We start from the raw sequence: 15,905 nt of genomic DNA, 5'->3' as shown, positions 1-15,905 counted from the left end.
AGATATTGCTTGTTTTCAGGGGACAAAAGCCAAAATTGGAAACCACTGACTTACATTACATCTTAACTCCAAAGTTAATTTGACATTTCTGATTTTACTGTATGTTATCTTTTATTGTTGTAACTTCACGTAAAGCACTGTGGATACCTGCTGGTTGCTGTAAAGTGCTATATAAATAAATGTTGATTGATTGTTGATTGACTAATCACAATAACCAACAGAAACTACTGTGCTTTACTTTAAATGACAGTTCTCAATGGAGAGCATGAGAAGAATGGGTGATATAGAGAGTAGGGCAAAGGAGAGCGGGACAGGAGGAGGAAGAGAGAAACAGGAACAGGGACGGATGTTGGGCTCAACCAATATGAATCAAAGTCAGATGTGTGCAAACATGACTAAGGACTTTATTAACCAAATCATTTCCCCCGTAATATCCACAAATAAAAGTGATCTCTTTATATATATTCACATTGTATAATTTCATAGTGTGACAAAAATTCTCTTTTTTTTTTTTTTTTTTTTGGATTTCCAGCCATTCCTATTAATGTCATTTGATCAGTCGCCATGCAGTCGTCAGAAAGGTTGAAAAACGTTACGATTGGTCAGCATTGGCGGTCGTGTCCGGCGTCATTCTTCTTCTCCTCTATTGGCTCTTCGTAGTGCTAAAAACCCCCTCAGTTACCCAATCACAGATTTCATCACACTGCAACAATAAAATAAAAATAAATTAAGAAAGCAATGTTCTCCTGCAGAGTGCCCCAAAGTCCTCCTCCTCCTCCTCCTCCTCCCTTTCCCTTCTTGTTTTTTTTTTTTTTTTATAGATATTTTCTGTTTTTATATAATAATAATAGTAATAATAATAATGACTATAATTGTCCTTGATATAAATTCAATAGTATTTTTTCTCTTTCTCAAATTTTAAATAAATCATTTTGGCAATCCTCATATGTTGTCACTTTAGAATAAAAGAATACTCAAGTAGAAAATAAAAACTGTGAGAGAAAATTCATCAGAAGAGGAGCGTGGTGTGAGAAAGTGTGAAAGCAACAGAGAAGAGCGAGAGAGGAAAGAAAGAAAAGAGTGAGAGAAAAAAAGACAGACTCAAAGAAAAGCATCCACTTCAGACGCATGTCAGAAACGGCTCTATATACAACAATTTCTGTTGTGGTAAACTGTCCATCCTGTGCCTGTCGTCTGTCGCTTGTCCTTCCTCCTCCAGTGTGTCTGCAGTAGTCCTGTTGTCTGAAGCAGTCCGGTGTGTGTCCCGGTGTTATACCAGAGTGTAAGACTTGGCATAGGGGTTGTTGCTCTGTTTCAGGTGTCCTCTGGAATCCAGCAGTGACTCCTGGGAAGTGCTGAGCTTGGCAGCCTGTGCTTGGGCTAGGTCTCCCGAGGAGGGGACCTCTGCCCGGACCTCACCCCGGGCCTCTCCCCTCTCCCGGACATCCCTGTGGGGGAGGGTGGAGGCAGTTCCTGGCTGCCACTGCTGCACCTCCCTGGGTGACGGCACTTCCATGGGGGTGGGCTCCATTGGAGGTGGCCTCTTCAATGTACGGCTCCTCTGGGGTTCTAGGCAGGTCTGGCCCATGGCTCCTCCTCCACCTCCTCCTCCCACTCCTCTTGTCTCCCCTGCAGCACCAGCACCAGCACCAACTCCACTTGCTCCTGCTCCTCCACCACCTCCTCCACCACCTCCTCCTCCTCCACTGCTGCTGCTGCCACTACTGCTGCTGACCCCTCCACCTCGGGCTGCCAGTGGCACGCCACGGTTCAACAGGAAGTCCATACGGAGGTATGGCGGCAAGTGGACCAGCTCTCCTGCTGGGAGGGTACAGGAAATAGACAATTAAGGTTTAGTTCAATAACAGTTTGTCATCATGCACAGTGATATTCTTATGTGTTGTTGGACAGGAATGAAAATACTCTAAAGCAGCTTTGATTGATTTCTTTGGACACTTGGAGGCAGCGGAACAAGCTATAAAGACAACGATTATGTCACCCTATTACGTTGATATGAATGAATGGCTGTGATTGGTCACTACAGACAAATGAAGCCTGTAGCCCAATGTGATCATGTTGACATGTTGTCAACTTAAGGGTTTTCACGGTGAAAATGTTGGCAAACAGTTGCTTATGTAGCTCTGTTTTTGGTCTTCACAAACTCCTGGGGGAAATACCTAATGCTGTGTTTGTTAAGTTGTGGGTTGTAAAACCAAAACAATGAGCTGAAAGTGCTAAAAAGATTTGTTGTGCTAAGGGGAACTGCAGAGTCAGATGACAAATATCTTGGTTTGTCACTACAAGCAACAAATGTCACATTACAGGTATTCACTTGATCCATTGTTTTTACTGTATGGCAGCTTTAATTATTCATCAATTGCATGTAAATAATGATATTGCAAAAGAATATCATGCATATCGTTTTTCTCCTTCCCCTCTGATGAAGATATTAACACTTAACAAGTGTCCCATTTTCATAATTATGTTAAAAAAATAATGAAGACTTGATATATTTAAAAAAAAATGCTTTGACATTAGCTTATAGTCTGACTTTAAGAAAGATTAAGAACAGTACGACAGACTAAAGAGGCCTCATCCACTCTTGCTCTTTGCAAATGGGGTCAGCTTGGTTCCATGAAGATATTCACCAGAGAGTCTCTGCTCGCCCCCACAGACTCTCTGGGATTCCCACTGTGTGCAGTATGTGCTCCTAACAGATCTGAGTTTCTCCACAGACTCCATTTGTATTATTCTTTCCTCTCGGTTTAAATTAACTGCATAGAGAGTTGAAAATTCACATTTATCTCACATTCACACTGTTACATTTGCTCACCTCGGGGCTTCTGCGATTATAATTCACAAAACTATCATTTTAATGTAATACCAATTTCCCACCAAATGTGAATCTATTTGATTTGCTATCAGGACAAATGTGCAGAATATAATGTAACAGGGAGCTGAATATTACAATGCTATCTTTGCTATCATTGTCAGGGACTGATGCAATGATTAAGTTATTGAGCTATCTTTTCTTACTGTGAAGAAGGTAAATGATGGAATATGTCTATGTCTATATATACTACATACATTCTTGCTTGCATTTGGTAGTTATCACACCCCCTCTCTGCTGCAAGTTCAGTTGCACTGTAGGAGGGAAGAACTGGAGTCTTATTAGGAAACAAAATCACTTGTAAACGCCAGTAGCAAGATAAACCAGGTCAGATTTAATACCTTAACTGAGTGATAAAGCACGATTAAAAGCTGTCTCTTCAATCTTTAAGTAATTGTCTGAAGTGTTAGATAAGAGGTAGAGAAAGAGAGGGAGAGACACTTTCATTTGGTTCAGTACATTTATGGTTCCTCTACTGTTATTGTATCCCTTTTACTGATTGGATTACATATTTAACAGAGCAAAGTAGTCCCTCACAAAAGGTTGTTGGTGAAAAGTTCATCTTCACATTCATCTTTCAGAGGACCATAGATCAACAGACATTTACAGGCGTACGATTCATCGCTTAAATCTCTTTTCAACACGTTTTCTCTCCCCCACACGTGGCGACACACTCACATGTACACAGCCCACACATGCACAAATGTAAGTATATGGCGTATGGACGCACACACGCGCTCCCTGCCAGCTACTCAGCGTTAATGCCAGCACAGACGAGGTCTCTCTCTGCAGATGTGACCTTGGAGAATGGATTCCTGGGTTCACGGGGAGAATGAATAATTTACTGTGTTTTATAATAAGCCCTATTAGTGCCAGCAAAGATGATGAATGGCTAGGAGTGTTAATTGAATTAAATATAGATTTAAGTGTTTCTGCAGGAGCTCGTTAGAAATGTAGTTTGAAGTTTTAATCAGCCAGTAAATTGCAGATTGTACAGTAATGGGACACTATGTGTAACCAGAATATAACAGCAACTCCCTGCCAAGCCATTAATCTGTGTAAGTGTTGCATCTTCAGATCAGTCTGTACTGTTGTGAAGGGTGACACGCAACATATTTACAGACCTATCATAATGCCTGTAGCCCTTATTACCAGCACGGCTGTAAACGTTTATGAGCAAAGTGCGGTAGAACAAGCTGTAATGGGACACGTACCCAATGGTCAACCCATAAACAAACTGTTACTCTAATAACAAGTTTATCAGGTGAGGGTGGTCACATGAAATGAGACAGATGAATGAGAGAAGCTGCCTTTGACCTTTCAGGTGGAAGGTGAGGCCAGTTCAGGTTAGTCAGATGTAATAGAGACAGAGAGGGAGTTGAAGCTGGGTCATTCACCAGTTGTCAGTCAAACTGCCCCGCACTGGGTCTGGGTTTCAACAGATTAGTTTACGTAATATACTCTACTTAGAATTTACAAGTGTGGAGAGAACATTTACTTTTACTATATGAAGGTGAAAAGTGATTAACTGATAGCCATACCTGTAAAAAAGAAGATGGAACTCCCCTTGTCCACATACTTTTGGTCTGGGACTGTTTTTCATGGTTTGGACTTGGCCCCTTTGTACCAGTAACGGGTTATCTTAAAGCTGCACTCACAAATGTATATGAATGCTGGGTCAAATGACTATATGTAATGTGAAAGGGCTTTCCTTATATCATATCAATGCCATTGTCATTTTGGCCATTTAGTACCATGGTATGATTGGTTAAAAGAAATAAACACTCAACCTTTTCATATGCAGAAACAAATTCTTACAATGAGGATAAACATTGGTCAGAGCAGCTATTTACAAAGGCTTATTATCTTTAAAGTCAGCAATCCTGTGATTAAAATAATATGTGTAAATCCAACTGCACCTTGCTGTATGGGTATTCATTAAAACAACATTCCTATTATTTTATAGTTCACTGACTGTAGAGTCAGCTGAAATACATAACATTTGACACAGCTAAAATGCTGAAAACGCTAATACTCTAATAAAAAAATGTAATACACATTTAGGTCTGACTCAGTCACGGCAAAAGAAATGTGCTTCCATTTTCCTGATTAAACCAAACTTTCTATATGAGTGCATATGTTGCTTTTTTGTGCAATGTCAAAACACAGCTTGTTACAAATAGTCGACAACCGACTCGGAAACTGTAGAGGCAACACAGCTTGATTCCTATGCCTATAATGTAACCCCCAAAGTAACTGACACCAGACTCTAGCACTTAGTGATGCCACACCAGCCTAAGCGTGTGGTATTACAATGAACTCCACACTGTGGCGGTGTGCTGTTTTGTACTAAGTGACAATAGCTTCAGATAAGGTTGACAGATAGCCTTTAGTTGCCCTCATTCCTTAGTGAACTGGTGATATGAGTCTTCTGTCCTTTGCACAAACGTTCAAAACATAATGAGGTCTGAAACTTAAGAAGCTGATCTGATGGCCTCAACCCTTGTCTGATTAAACTGAGGATTGTAAGAAGTGTACCCTTGGGCACACACACACACACGCACGCACGCACGCACGCACGCACGCACAGTGTGTGGCACTATCTTTGTGGGGGTCCGTCATTGACATAATGCATTCCCTAGCCCCTTACCCTAACATTAACCATCACAACTAAATGCCTAACCCTAACCCTTACCCTCACCCTAACCCTAACCCTAACCTAATTATATCCCTAATCCTAAAACCAAGTCTTAACCCTCAAACAGCCCTTTAAACTTGTGGGGTCCAGCATTTTGGCCCCACAAAGCTGTCGGGACCCCACAAGTATACTGGACTCCCGGTTTTTGGACCCCACGAATATAGTTAAACAAGCACACACACACACACACACACACACACACACACACACACACACACACACTTCTTTCTAACATGACAGCAGATGGGATGATGGGATGAGATGTGTCTGTCTGTTTGAATGTCTGTGCTACTGTGTGTGGTCTGCAGCTCGTGGGCATGCTCTGCCAGAACTTGTAATTGATCTGCAGGGCTTCCTGGAGGAGCAGAGGGTCATGTAAGGTAGGACTACAACCTGAAAGGAGAGTGCAGGACAGCACAGCAGGTTTCCTCAAACTGCAGATGTAATGAAAGACTTTTGAGACAGAGTCTTCATGTAGTTTAAAAAATAACATAATTTACCAGTATAAAAGATTTCTGAATTCTTACAATAAAAGGCATACCTGGGGTGCTATTGGAAAAACTGAATCTCATGAGGTGTGATGGGCTTGCTTACTGTGTGCCTCTTAGAAAAACAGGTGGCTACACCTAAAGAAGACCTTGAAAAAAGCTGGAACACTTCCAGTGAGAGCTTTGTGTATTGTGTAATTGTTTAATGTGACTATACTGTATGTAACAGCGGCTGTTGGCAAAAACATTTCTAAAGAATGCACTTGAGGTCTAATGTATTCATTTTTATCTCCACCTCCTGATCTAACAACACAGGGGAGACAGGTGTGTCAGAGGCAAACAGACCTTGCCATATTCGCTAAGCTACAACTAGTATTACTCTACAGTGATCCTACACTGGTTTGCTGTATAAAATAAACATGAAAGCTAGATTATGATTTTCATAATGTACGGTTGGAATGCAAAGGGAACAAAGGGGCTGCTCAATGATTGTAGGGGAAATACAAGGTTGAATGAGTTGTGTTGTAATTCCACTTCCTTACCAGGTCTGTGTGCCTTGGGCACGGCCATGGTCATGACCCGACTGACATCCTGAGGTTTGGGCGGCGAAGCGGTAAAGCGGCAGATGCCTGACTCAGATGGCGTGCTGGAGGTCAGGCTGTCAGTGTAGTCGTTGGTCCCTGCTGTCATCTGTTCGGATGAGGTGTCAGAGATGAAGCACTCGGTGATGGTGAACTTGGCATGCCGGAGCTGCTCTTCCATCTTGGCATGCTCGTAGGCTCTGGCCAGTTCCTCATAGGTGGAAGAAGCACTCTCTGTTGATACCATGCTGCTTCGTGCACGATCTGAGAAATAAACGTCAGAAGGTGAAATTTATATATATTTTTTTTATATGGTTTGATACAATACAGTGATAGAAAAAAAAGTACGGAAAAGAAAAAGGGCAATGGTGTAGGTTTAAGTTGGATTCACCCTTGTGTTTTGGATTGCACAGAAGCCAATGTGAAAGCCATGCAGATTGCCATCACGCTTGATAATATCACAAAAGCAACAAGATTTCTGTCACACATCCCCAACTTTCTAACCCTAATTTAAAAAAAAAAGGCCCATGTTGTTCCTGGAAATCTGTGATGGTCACACTCCATCTTGCTCTACTCTACCTGTATCCTGAGAGGGGCTGACACTGTAGCTGTCGCTCTCCTTGTCCACAGATCCAGTGGCACGTGGCGTAGGGAGTCTCCAGTCGGTGGTCAGGGTGTGTGAGGAGCTGGTTGGGTGCGGCCGGTTCAGGGTCCACTGGCTGGCGTAGCGGCTCCGTGCCGCGGCAGGACCAGCTTTGGCAGTGCGTCTGGCAGTGGGATCTGGTGAGGAGAGAACGGGAGAAATTGTTGGTGAACAGAGCTAATAATAGCTACTCCATTTTTCTGTTGAATGACACAACATTTACTTGCAATTTTACTATTTAGAATTACTCTCTTGGTCTAGGATCTGAACTTGCTTAAAAAAACAGTATTTCATTATTCCATTTATAGGCATACATCAGTGTTTACTGAAAGAGTCAATGTGCACCTGGGATTGAATAGTATAAACTGCATTCTTTCAAATTTGTCTTTAAAAATTTAATGAGAATTATGTTAGAGTATTTTTATTTCTAAATGACTCATTAATAGAATGGAAATAAAATATTTCTGTCATCATTTTACAGAAAAATGACTTCTTTAGAGATGGCATCAAAAAAGCACATTTAAGCCAACAGGGACACATTTGCCTTCAGAACCTGGAGGCCTAATTCTTGATAGACACAATCCAATTCCCCCACCTTCAGTTGCAAGACAAAGTTAACAGTTGACAGTGTTTTTGGATCACTCATACAGTGGCCCTGTGAACACTCAAACAGCTGTTTAGATGTGGCTAATCAGTAACCAAAAACTACATGATTTATAGCTGGAACCTAAGAACGAGAAGGGGAATATATGTCTTTTCCGCAGTGTCGTGGTACAAATCTACAGTTCACCCCTTCAGTGAACACTGAACATTACCATCCCACAGCTCCCTGCAATGATCATCCATCTTAAGATCTAACTGTCTCCAAATAGACATATAAATAGTATCATATTCAGCCTGACCCAGACAGGCTGCTGCTCTGTGCACCACTGGACCAAATCAGAGTGAGAGCCTTTAGAAAAGGCCTGGATTGGATGTGTGCAGAAAAGAATAGTGCTTGTAATTGTAGTAGGTCAGACAGTAATCCTATCAGCGGGTTGGAGGGATGAAATGATGGAGGTGTTTGGCCAACAGCAGGGAGGAGAAGAAAATGGGGATGAGTCAGCAAACTGGGTTCATGCCCCACTGGCCAGGTTAAACGAACCAATCATTCGACTATGCAGTATGCTGGTGTGTAAAAGCATGTGTGTGTGATATTGTTCTGTGCATGTTATGTCCTTGTGCATGTGTGTGTGTGTGTGTGTGTGTGTGTGTGTGTTACTGTAGGTAATAGCAGATAACAAAAAGCATGGCATGTTAATGGAGTGAATCGTGACATAACTGAAATTTTGTGCTTCTATTTCTAGGTGTGCAACTTTATTGCAAATTTAGCAACATAATTTAACATTTATACCATTAAATTAGCACAGGATATGTGCTGCATGTCTATCTGTACTAAAACTACCACAAAAGTAAATCTTAGTAATGGTATCCGAATCTGTATTGGCCAATTTGGTTTGGATTTCAGTGCACCACTAATCTCAGCTCGTGTGTCCATGTCAGTATGTGTGCACGTGTGCACTCAGGTCCAACTGGCCACTTGGATCAGGGCAATCAGGTGAGGACGTTTCAAGAAGAGGCAGGTAGATCGCTTCTCTTCATCTGTTCTGCTTCAGTGGAGCTGAACACCAGAAGCCCAGAGGCCGCTCTGCAGCAGGGCTGCCGTGTCTTTGTAATCTCACTGCTGGAAGGTGGCTCACATGCTGTATAAGGGGTAGTCTACGGTTAAGCTAAGACAAGGTAGAAAAGCTATTTGCCTTGTGTGTAATTCAGATGAATGGGCAATGGAATGCTATAACCAGTGTTTGTATTTTATGGTTCTAAGGCAAATTGCTTCTAAAGTGACATCCATCTACGAGAGTACAACAATGTAGATTCCGGAGGAAAATTAGCAGTGCAAGATTCATGGCTGTACCAAATAAAAACCACAATACACTTTTTCAGCATTATGTTATTGTTAGTAACAAAAGACTAGTATTAATATTAGTAGTAAAGGAAATAAATTATGAGCACTGACGGTGATGGGACTCACTGGTTCCAGGCCTGGCATCGGACACGTCCACCAGTGGTCCAGTGGCCTGGGACAGAGACTGGTAGTGGACTGTGTGGGTCACTGTGGACGATTTCTGCTTATTTGTCTCCCCAAAGTCATTGTCTGTCAACAGCACGGTGGACCTGTCATCTAAGAGACAGAAAAATACAAGAGGGGAGAGGCAGGAGGGAACAAAAGAAAGCAAAGCAGTAAAACAAAAGATAAAGATAGAAAAAAAAGTTTCTGTCAGTCACAAGCATAATGAATATGGTGACTGAGAATATCGAGGTCTCCCTTTAAGTGTCTTACCGATTGTCTCCATGGTGTCCCTCTCCTCGATGAGGAGCTGGGCTCTGGGAATGTCGATGTGCATTCTTAAGGTCTGCTGCTGCTTGTTCACTGTGTCGGGAGTCCGTGTGTTCTTACTGAGGAGATTAATGAGAAAATGGCATTACTTTTCAGCTGCGTGCTTTTGCATTGTATCGCAGAAATGCTAATTCAATTCCATTTAAGTTGATAAGTAGCTGTAAGAAGGCAAGAGGGACAGCATATCCTGAGGGTAATATATTAGATTTTTACTGATAGCTACTGTAACTCTGGGCTACATTGTGATTTATGGCCGCTGCTTAAAGAAAAACAGTGGGCATAAATTAAAATTAAGCATACATACCTCATCAGCATTTCTGCCAGGCTTTTGGCATCTGTGAAGTCAGCAAAGAGTTAGTTAATACCATAATAGTACTGTCCTACTTGATAAGCTACAGCGGTGGCAATACTGTACAATCACTGATAATTCCACTTATAAAAAGGCAACGAAAGCATGTTAGAGAGTTGGAAAAATTAACATGGAGGCATTTGTCCTGAAGAGACAACTACTGAAGTTTTTTAATGATAAAAGCAAAGTTTAACCTCAGTTTTGGTTTGACACAGTTTAACTGGTTCAGATACAGTAGACACAGTCAATTCATGTAAAAAAATGTTAAAAACCTACCTTTTTTTTTTTTTTTTTTTAATTCTTTATTTTCAATCAGCAAAATAGAATTACAGTATACAAGTAGTAATAGTATCTGTCCATTTGCTGTTTTTTTTTAACAGAACATATACATACTTTGAACAGTTAGCGAGAAAAAAAAAAAAAAAACTTTACAAAATTTACAAATAACTACATTGTTTGGGACATAAAAGAGACGAGAAAAAAAATAATAAATAAAAAGCACAGGATCATTAATTCAGCACCTCTACAAAGTCTGATCTTAAGGGCTTTACATATTTGACCCATTTGGACCACAGACTAACAAATTTACCTTTCTTTAGACGAATGAAAAAAGGTAATTGCTTCCATTACATATCCCGTTTACAATATCTATCCATTCTGAGACTGTGGGAGGGTCAGGAAGCAGCCAATGTCTTGTAAATGCTTTTTTGCAGGCAGATGTAAGAATGGCATATAAATACTTATCAGCAGTTCTAGCCAAGAACTCACAATTCCCCAAAAAAAGAGAGGAAAACTGTAAAGGTACTTTATTATTGAGTATATATATATATATATATATATATATATATATATATATATATATAAGATCTTGTGAAATTCTGCCCAAAATGCTTTAATCTTTGGGCATTCCCAAAATACATGCCAGTGATCAGCCTCCCAAGCAAGACCTACCTTTTTAAGAAAGCTTTTAATCTTTAAGTCTTCATAGTACTGCATCACCATAGAAACCCTCCCAACACACTTTTATACTGCTTTTCTGACGTTTCTTAGCACTTTTCAGATGTTGTCTATTTTGTTAAATATATTTCTATGAAGCTAAATGTATTCTATTGTATTTTTTTTCTTTTATGCCCTCTTAAACATATAAGCTGTCCTTGTGTATCTAGAAAGGCGTCCGCCAAATAAAATGTATTATTATTATTATTATTATTATTAGTAGAGCATAAAACAATTTTAATTACATGCCAGTCTCGTAGATTGGGTGTGTGTAGGTGTTTCACCATGTGTGTATACAGTATCCTCATGTGCATAGGGACTAAATAATGTGTAGATGTCTTTTTGTTATTCAGATAAAGTGCATTTTTACTTAATGAGATGCACTTCATACAAAATAAACCATAATTTGAGCTTCAACCCACCTCTGAGTCTCTTGAGCCTCTGCTCCCTCCGTCTCCTCTTTAGCACCATGAGCATGATAAAGACCAGTACGGCTACCACGAGAACAGAGGTGATGGTCACCACCATCTTCAGACCCCCGCTGCCTGACATGTTGTCTGAGATGGGATCTCCTGTTTTCAGCAAGGGAGGGATAGTACCTTGGAAATAAAGACATTCAGACGTTTATGAGGAATTAGACAGACAGCTGGGAGCCTCAGCTGAATGTTCATCTGGAGTGACCTGACTCAGCCTTCTGTTTGTGGTGAAAAACAATGATTCCTGTAAGTAAAGGGCTGAATAAAATATGCAACAATCAAAGATTATAGGATTGACAAATTTTAGTAATTCAATTTTGAAATATTGATTTCCACATGAGTGCTATTAATGTGCAGACTTTGTTAAAATCTCTGAACTCTGAAAAAAAGATAGAAATCCCATAAGCTGCATTTCTTCTAGGTCATCCACAGATTTTAAAAACCTATTCTGGCTGTTCTAAATACAATAAAAACATATTTCAGGTCCTTTATTAGCCTCTAACTTGAGCTTCGTGTATATGATTATTATTGATAATATTGGTGTTATTAGACATCCATCCATTCGTTTTTTGAATACACTGATTCATCGGAGGGCCAACACATGGCATATAGAAATATAAACACATTCACATTCACATGCAAACCCCGATCGGTCGGTGGACTTAAGCTCACCTTTGCTTTATTGATATTGCTTGATTGTTTTGTTGTCCACAGGAATTGGATCACTGCTTTGTTAAAGTTTCCTAATTTTCCTAATCACCGAATATATGCTTTTAGTCTCCTGTGCTGCTGCTCAGCATCTAAGCTGAGCTATAGACCCACTGTCAAACTGACAATAGCATCCACATAAACATGCCCACACACACACACACACACACACACACACACACACACACACACACACACACACACACACACACACAGTACATGCAAAAACACATCCACTCACACATAACAGGCAGCTAACATGCAATACCCTTCAAAGGAAAATAATTAATAGTCTGGAGTGTACCACAGAGCTCTCACCACCTCCTATCCTTCCTTACAGCTTATAACGTCCTTTGTGTATGACTGACACAATCTGTAGCCCAAGGCAAATAAAGCTACGCCATGGCCCGTGGAGAATCTGAAGACCGCCCCCCTTGTCTTACTCAGCTGAGCCGTCAGAATAACTGTCAATTTGCTCAAAGGCTGACAAAACTGTCTTAATCACAAATACTCTTAAAGCACGTAGTGTATTCAGAACTGCAGAGTGGCATTTCATGCTAAAGTATTACTGCCCTGAACAGTGGCAATAAAGGATGCAACACTGTTTTAACTGATATATATATATATAATAAATAATAATAAAAGGTCTTAAGCTCTGTCTAATTTTTCCTTCTTCTTTTGATTGTGTGCTGATGTGAAACATAGTGGTGTCCTGTTTCAGATAGAGCTACTGTAACGCTGTCTCATAACGCCTTAAACTGGATGAGATCTGATATCAAAGAACAAGACTGCCCTCAAAACCCTCTTCAGTTGTTTTTATACTTGTTTCCTGTTTCATATTATTAATGTTATGAGGGGGCTAACTAGACTGACATGTTTGGCCATATTTTCAGTTTGGAGAGATGTTTTATTACTTTTTTAAGTGTTCTTAAATTACCCCTGAGTTGCTATTCCATCCTGATCCAATGATCCTTACTATCTGTGCAACTCTGTGACAATCTGTTTAATCCCAACTCACTTCCGTCAGCATTGAGAGTAGCGAAGGTGATCCTCTTTTCTGCTGAGCCAGCGCTGTTGGTGACCTTCATCTGCAGTTCGTACCAGGTCGCCTCCTGCAAGTCGTACAGGATGTAGCTCTTGGTCAGCGATGTGCGCTGGGCAGTGGTCCAGGTGGCCGAGTCCACTGCTCGGTACTCCAGTATGAAGGAGGTGATTGGACAGCCTCCGTTGTTCCAGCCAACCAGGTTGAGCCTGGCCCTGGTAGAGTTAATGCTGGTGAAGAGTTCATGGTCTTTGGCAAACTGTGGTTCTGAGGATAGGATAGAGAGAGGGTGAAGCTGCAACTTGGAAAAGATTACCAATGTTTCACAGTTTAAGATCATAGTTTGGCAACATGTCTCACAGTAGACCAACATTACAACTTTTGAGGACATGAAGAAAGTCAAATAATACATTGATACTAGTCAACATCCTCTAAGGAATATGAGTTATAGAGGAATGTAAGCATTTTTACCCCCCAGTAACTTGCTACCATTAGTGAGTTTTAAGATATGACTTTTTACAATCAATGAAAACAAAATCATTGAGAAAAGACAATGTTCCATTACCTACTTTTATTGATTCTACCAATGGAGTTATTAGAGAACATTGCAATATAGGTTTGAGAACATGGCCCCCTTGAGTGAATGATGTTCAACAACATGATTAGTTGTTATCACAGCGCCGCATTGAGACAGAAAACTCAAAATTCAGTTCCCTACCTTTCCCATGGGTCTTAGCTTCAATTATCTCACTGATGCGCCCTGGCCCCACTGCATTCTGGGCCGTCAGAGTAAATTTATACCAGGTGCCGCACTTCAGGTTCTCTAGACGGTATGAACGCTCACTGGGGCTGATGGGGAAACTGCCCCACTGCTCACTGTTGTCCTCTGAGTACTGCAGGATGTAACCTTGGGAGGCAATTGGTGAGAAGGGAAAAAAAGGGGAGACAGAAGATTTGTAGTTTTATTTCACTTTTATTAACACATAAATTATAATGAATTATTAGTGGATGTAAGACAACGTTTTGTTTGAGGACTTAAGAGAGAATAACTAGACTAAAAATCTATAGCATGTACAATGTAACCCTGTGAGGCTCTAATTCATTAGAATGTAGAAAAACGGAGAGACAACTTTGCAATTTTTAGATCCTGCGAGTGTCACCAGAGAAAAGTTTATTGTTGAAATTAAACATGTTCATCTTCTACACACTGGCCATTTTAGATCTCAGATAGCGCTTGTCAGGTTCAAGCGTGACTCAGCTTTCATCGAAAAGACTAATGCTGCTACTGTTCCTAATGAAAGTTAAAGTATTTACCAGTTTCTGACTTGTCATTCTGATCAAAATCTGAGTGGTAATAATAAGTGGAAATGTATTTTTCCAATTTATTTATTTTATTTTACCTGACTTGGAGCTGAATAATATGTAGTGTAGCATAAAAGTGTCTGGATAAAATGAAAGTGTCTACAACCATGGATATATCATATCAGTACATTCACCAACTGTTACATTTGGCAAATGCATACACAATATCAAGTCTACTTATCATAAATGTAGCTGAACTAACGCATGGAAATCTTTCATAATCGTTTACAGCTGCTAACAGGAATACAGTCGTTAGTTTTAGTAAAAGTAAATAAGCAAATAAGTTGACCTTTTGGTAGCACAAAATAAAAAGTCAGAGATCATTAAGATTGATCCTCAGGGCACCATGAATGTCTGTACTAAATTTCAGGGCAATCCATCCAATCATTCATTTATTCAGTTACAGTTATAGGGACAAAAATGTTAGGCCGACCGACCAACATTGCCTTCCCTAGAGCACACTGCAAGCCTGGCTAAAAATAGACAATCGGAAGCTTAGGTGTGTGTATTTTGGTGATGGATGACGCTGTGAGCAGGGAAGCAAAACAAATATCGCAGAGAAGGCATCATGAACAGCTTTTATAGTGACTGCAACTCTAAAGACAGGAGCATATGATTAGAAGCAATGATGAATCACCGCAAAAAGTCTCACTGTGATTGTGCTTTCTTCAAGATGGAGCACTTTAATCTTTCACTTAAACAGACCTAATCTTCCCGGCTGCTTTTTAATCTACCTTTTAGGACTCGAGTGTTCAGACTGAACCACCAGATAATGAGAAACAGGAATGTTAGACCAAGGGGTTAGAGTAAAGGGGGAGGTGACACTGGTTATCATAAGGAGCTGAAGGGTGATTAATTTTATATTAAGGATAATGTATTTAGCTGAAGCACATTTGTGTACACATTAAGTTGTGATGAAACTGTCCACTGTGCTGATTCAGATTCATTTGAGGTGTGTGTGTGTGTGTGTGCCACTGCATCGCTCTCACCTCTGATGGAGCTCCCTCCATTGTCTCCAGGTATCCATGACAATGTGATTGATGTGGTGGTAGTCTTGGTAACTGTGAGGCGTGGCTGGTCAGGAGGGACTGAGGACACATAAAGAATCAAAGTTCACTGCATGGTTAGTATTTGTATTAAACTGCCTCATGTCTAATTCAGTTCAAAGTTGTACACAGGACTCATATTTCAAAAGCAAAATTATATTCCATGTACTCTGTTTAGCCTATGCTGTG

The 15,905-nt window shown here is 40.4% G+C and overlaps 1 protein-coding gene across 4 annotated transcripts in view; it reads right to left on the bottom strand.

The window, feature by feature from the left end:
- Positions 1-382: 382 nt before the first annotated feature.
- dscamb (Down syndrome cell adhesion molecule b) overlaps positions 383-15,905 on the bottom strand; it is a 119,107-nt gene continuing 103,584 nt past the window's right edge. Inside the window, exons 24-33 of one of the 4 annotated variants that reach the window (XM_036004320.1) lie at positions 15,660-15,758; positions 14,027-14,215; positions 13,285-13,575; positions 11,505-11,681; positions 10,042-10,072; positions 9,681-9,796; positions 9,357-9,521; positions 7,237-7,437; positions 6,619-6,921; positions 383-1,818 (exon numbers count right to left, since the gene is read on the bottom strand). In XM_036004320.1, the coding sequence (XP_035860213.1) occupies positions 1,271-1,818; positions 6,619-6,921; positions 7,237-7,437; positions 9,357-9,521; positions 9,681-9,796; positions 10,042-10,072; positions 11,505-11,681; positions 13,285-13,575; positions 14,027-14,215; positions 15,660-15,758 (2,120 nt within the window). In that variant the 3' untranslated portion in view covers positions 383-1,270. Of the gene's footprint in view, positions 1,822-6,618; positions 6,922-7,236; positions 7,438-9,356; positions 9,522-9,680; positions 9,797-10,041; positions 10,073-11,504; positions 11,682-13,284; positions 13,576-14,026; positions 14,216-15,659; positions 15,759-15,905 lie in introns of all 4 variants that reach the window. The other 3 variants (XM_036004321.1, XM_031290845.2, XM_031290846.2) reach the window with 3 other exon arrangements.

The sequence above is a fragment of the Sander lucioperca genome, chromosome 8, assembly GCF_008315115.2.
Source record: "Sander lucioperca isolate FBNREF2018 chromosome 8, SLUC_FBN_1.2, whole genome shotgun sequence".
NCBI lineage: Eukaryota > Metazoa > Chordata > Actinopteri > Perciformes > Percidae > Sander > Sander lucioperca.
Note: the sequence above shows the minus strand (reverse complement) of the source record. Positions and strands in the feature narration are given on the sequence as shown.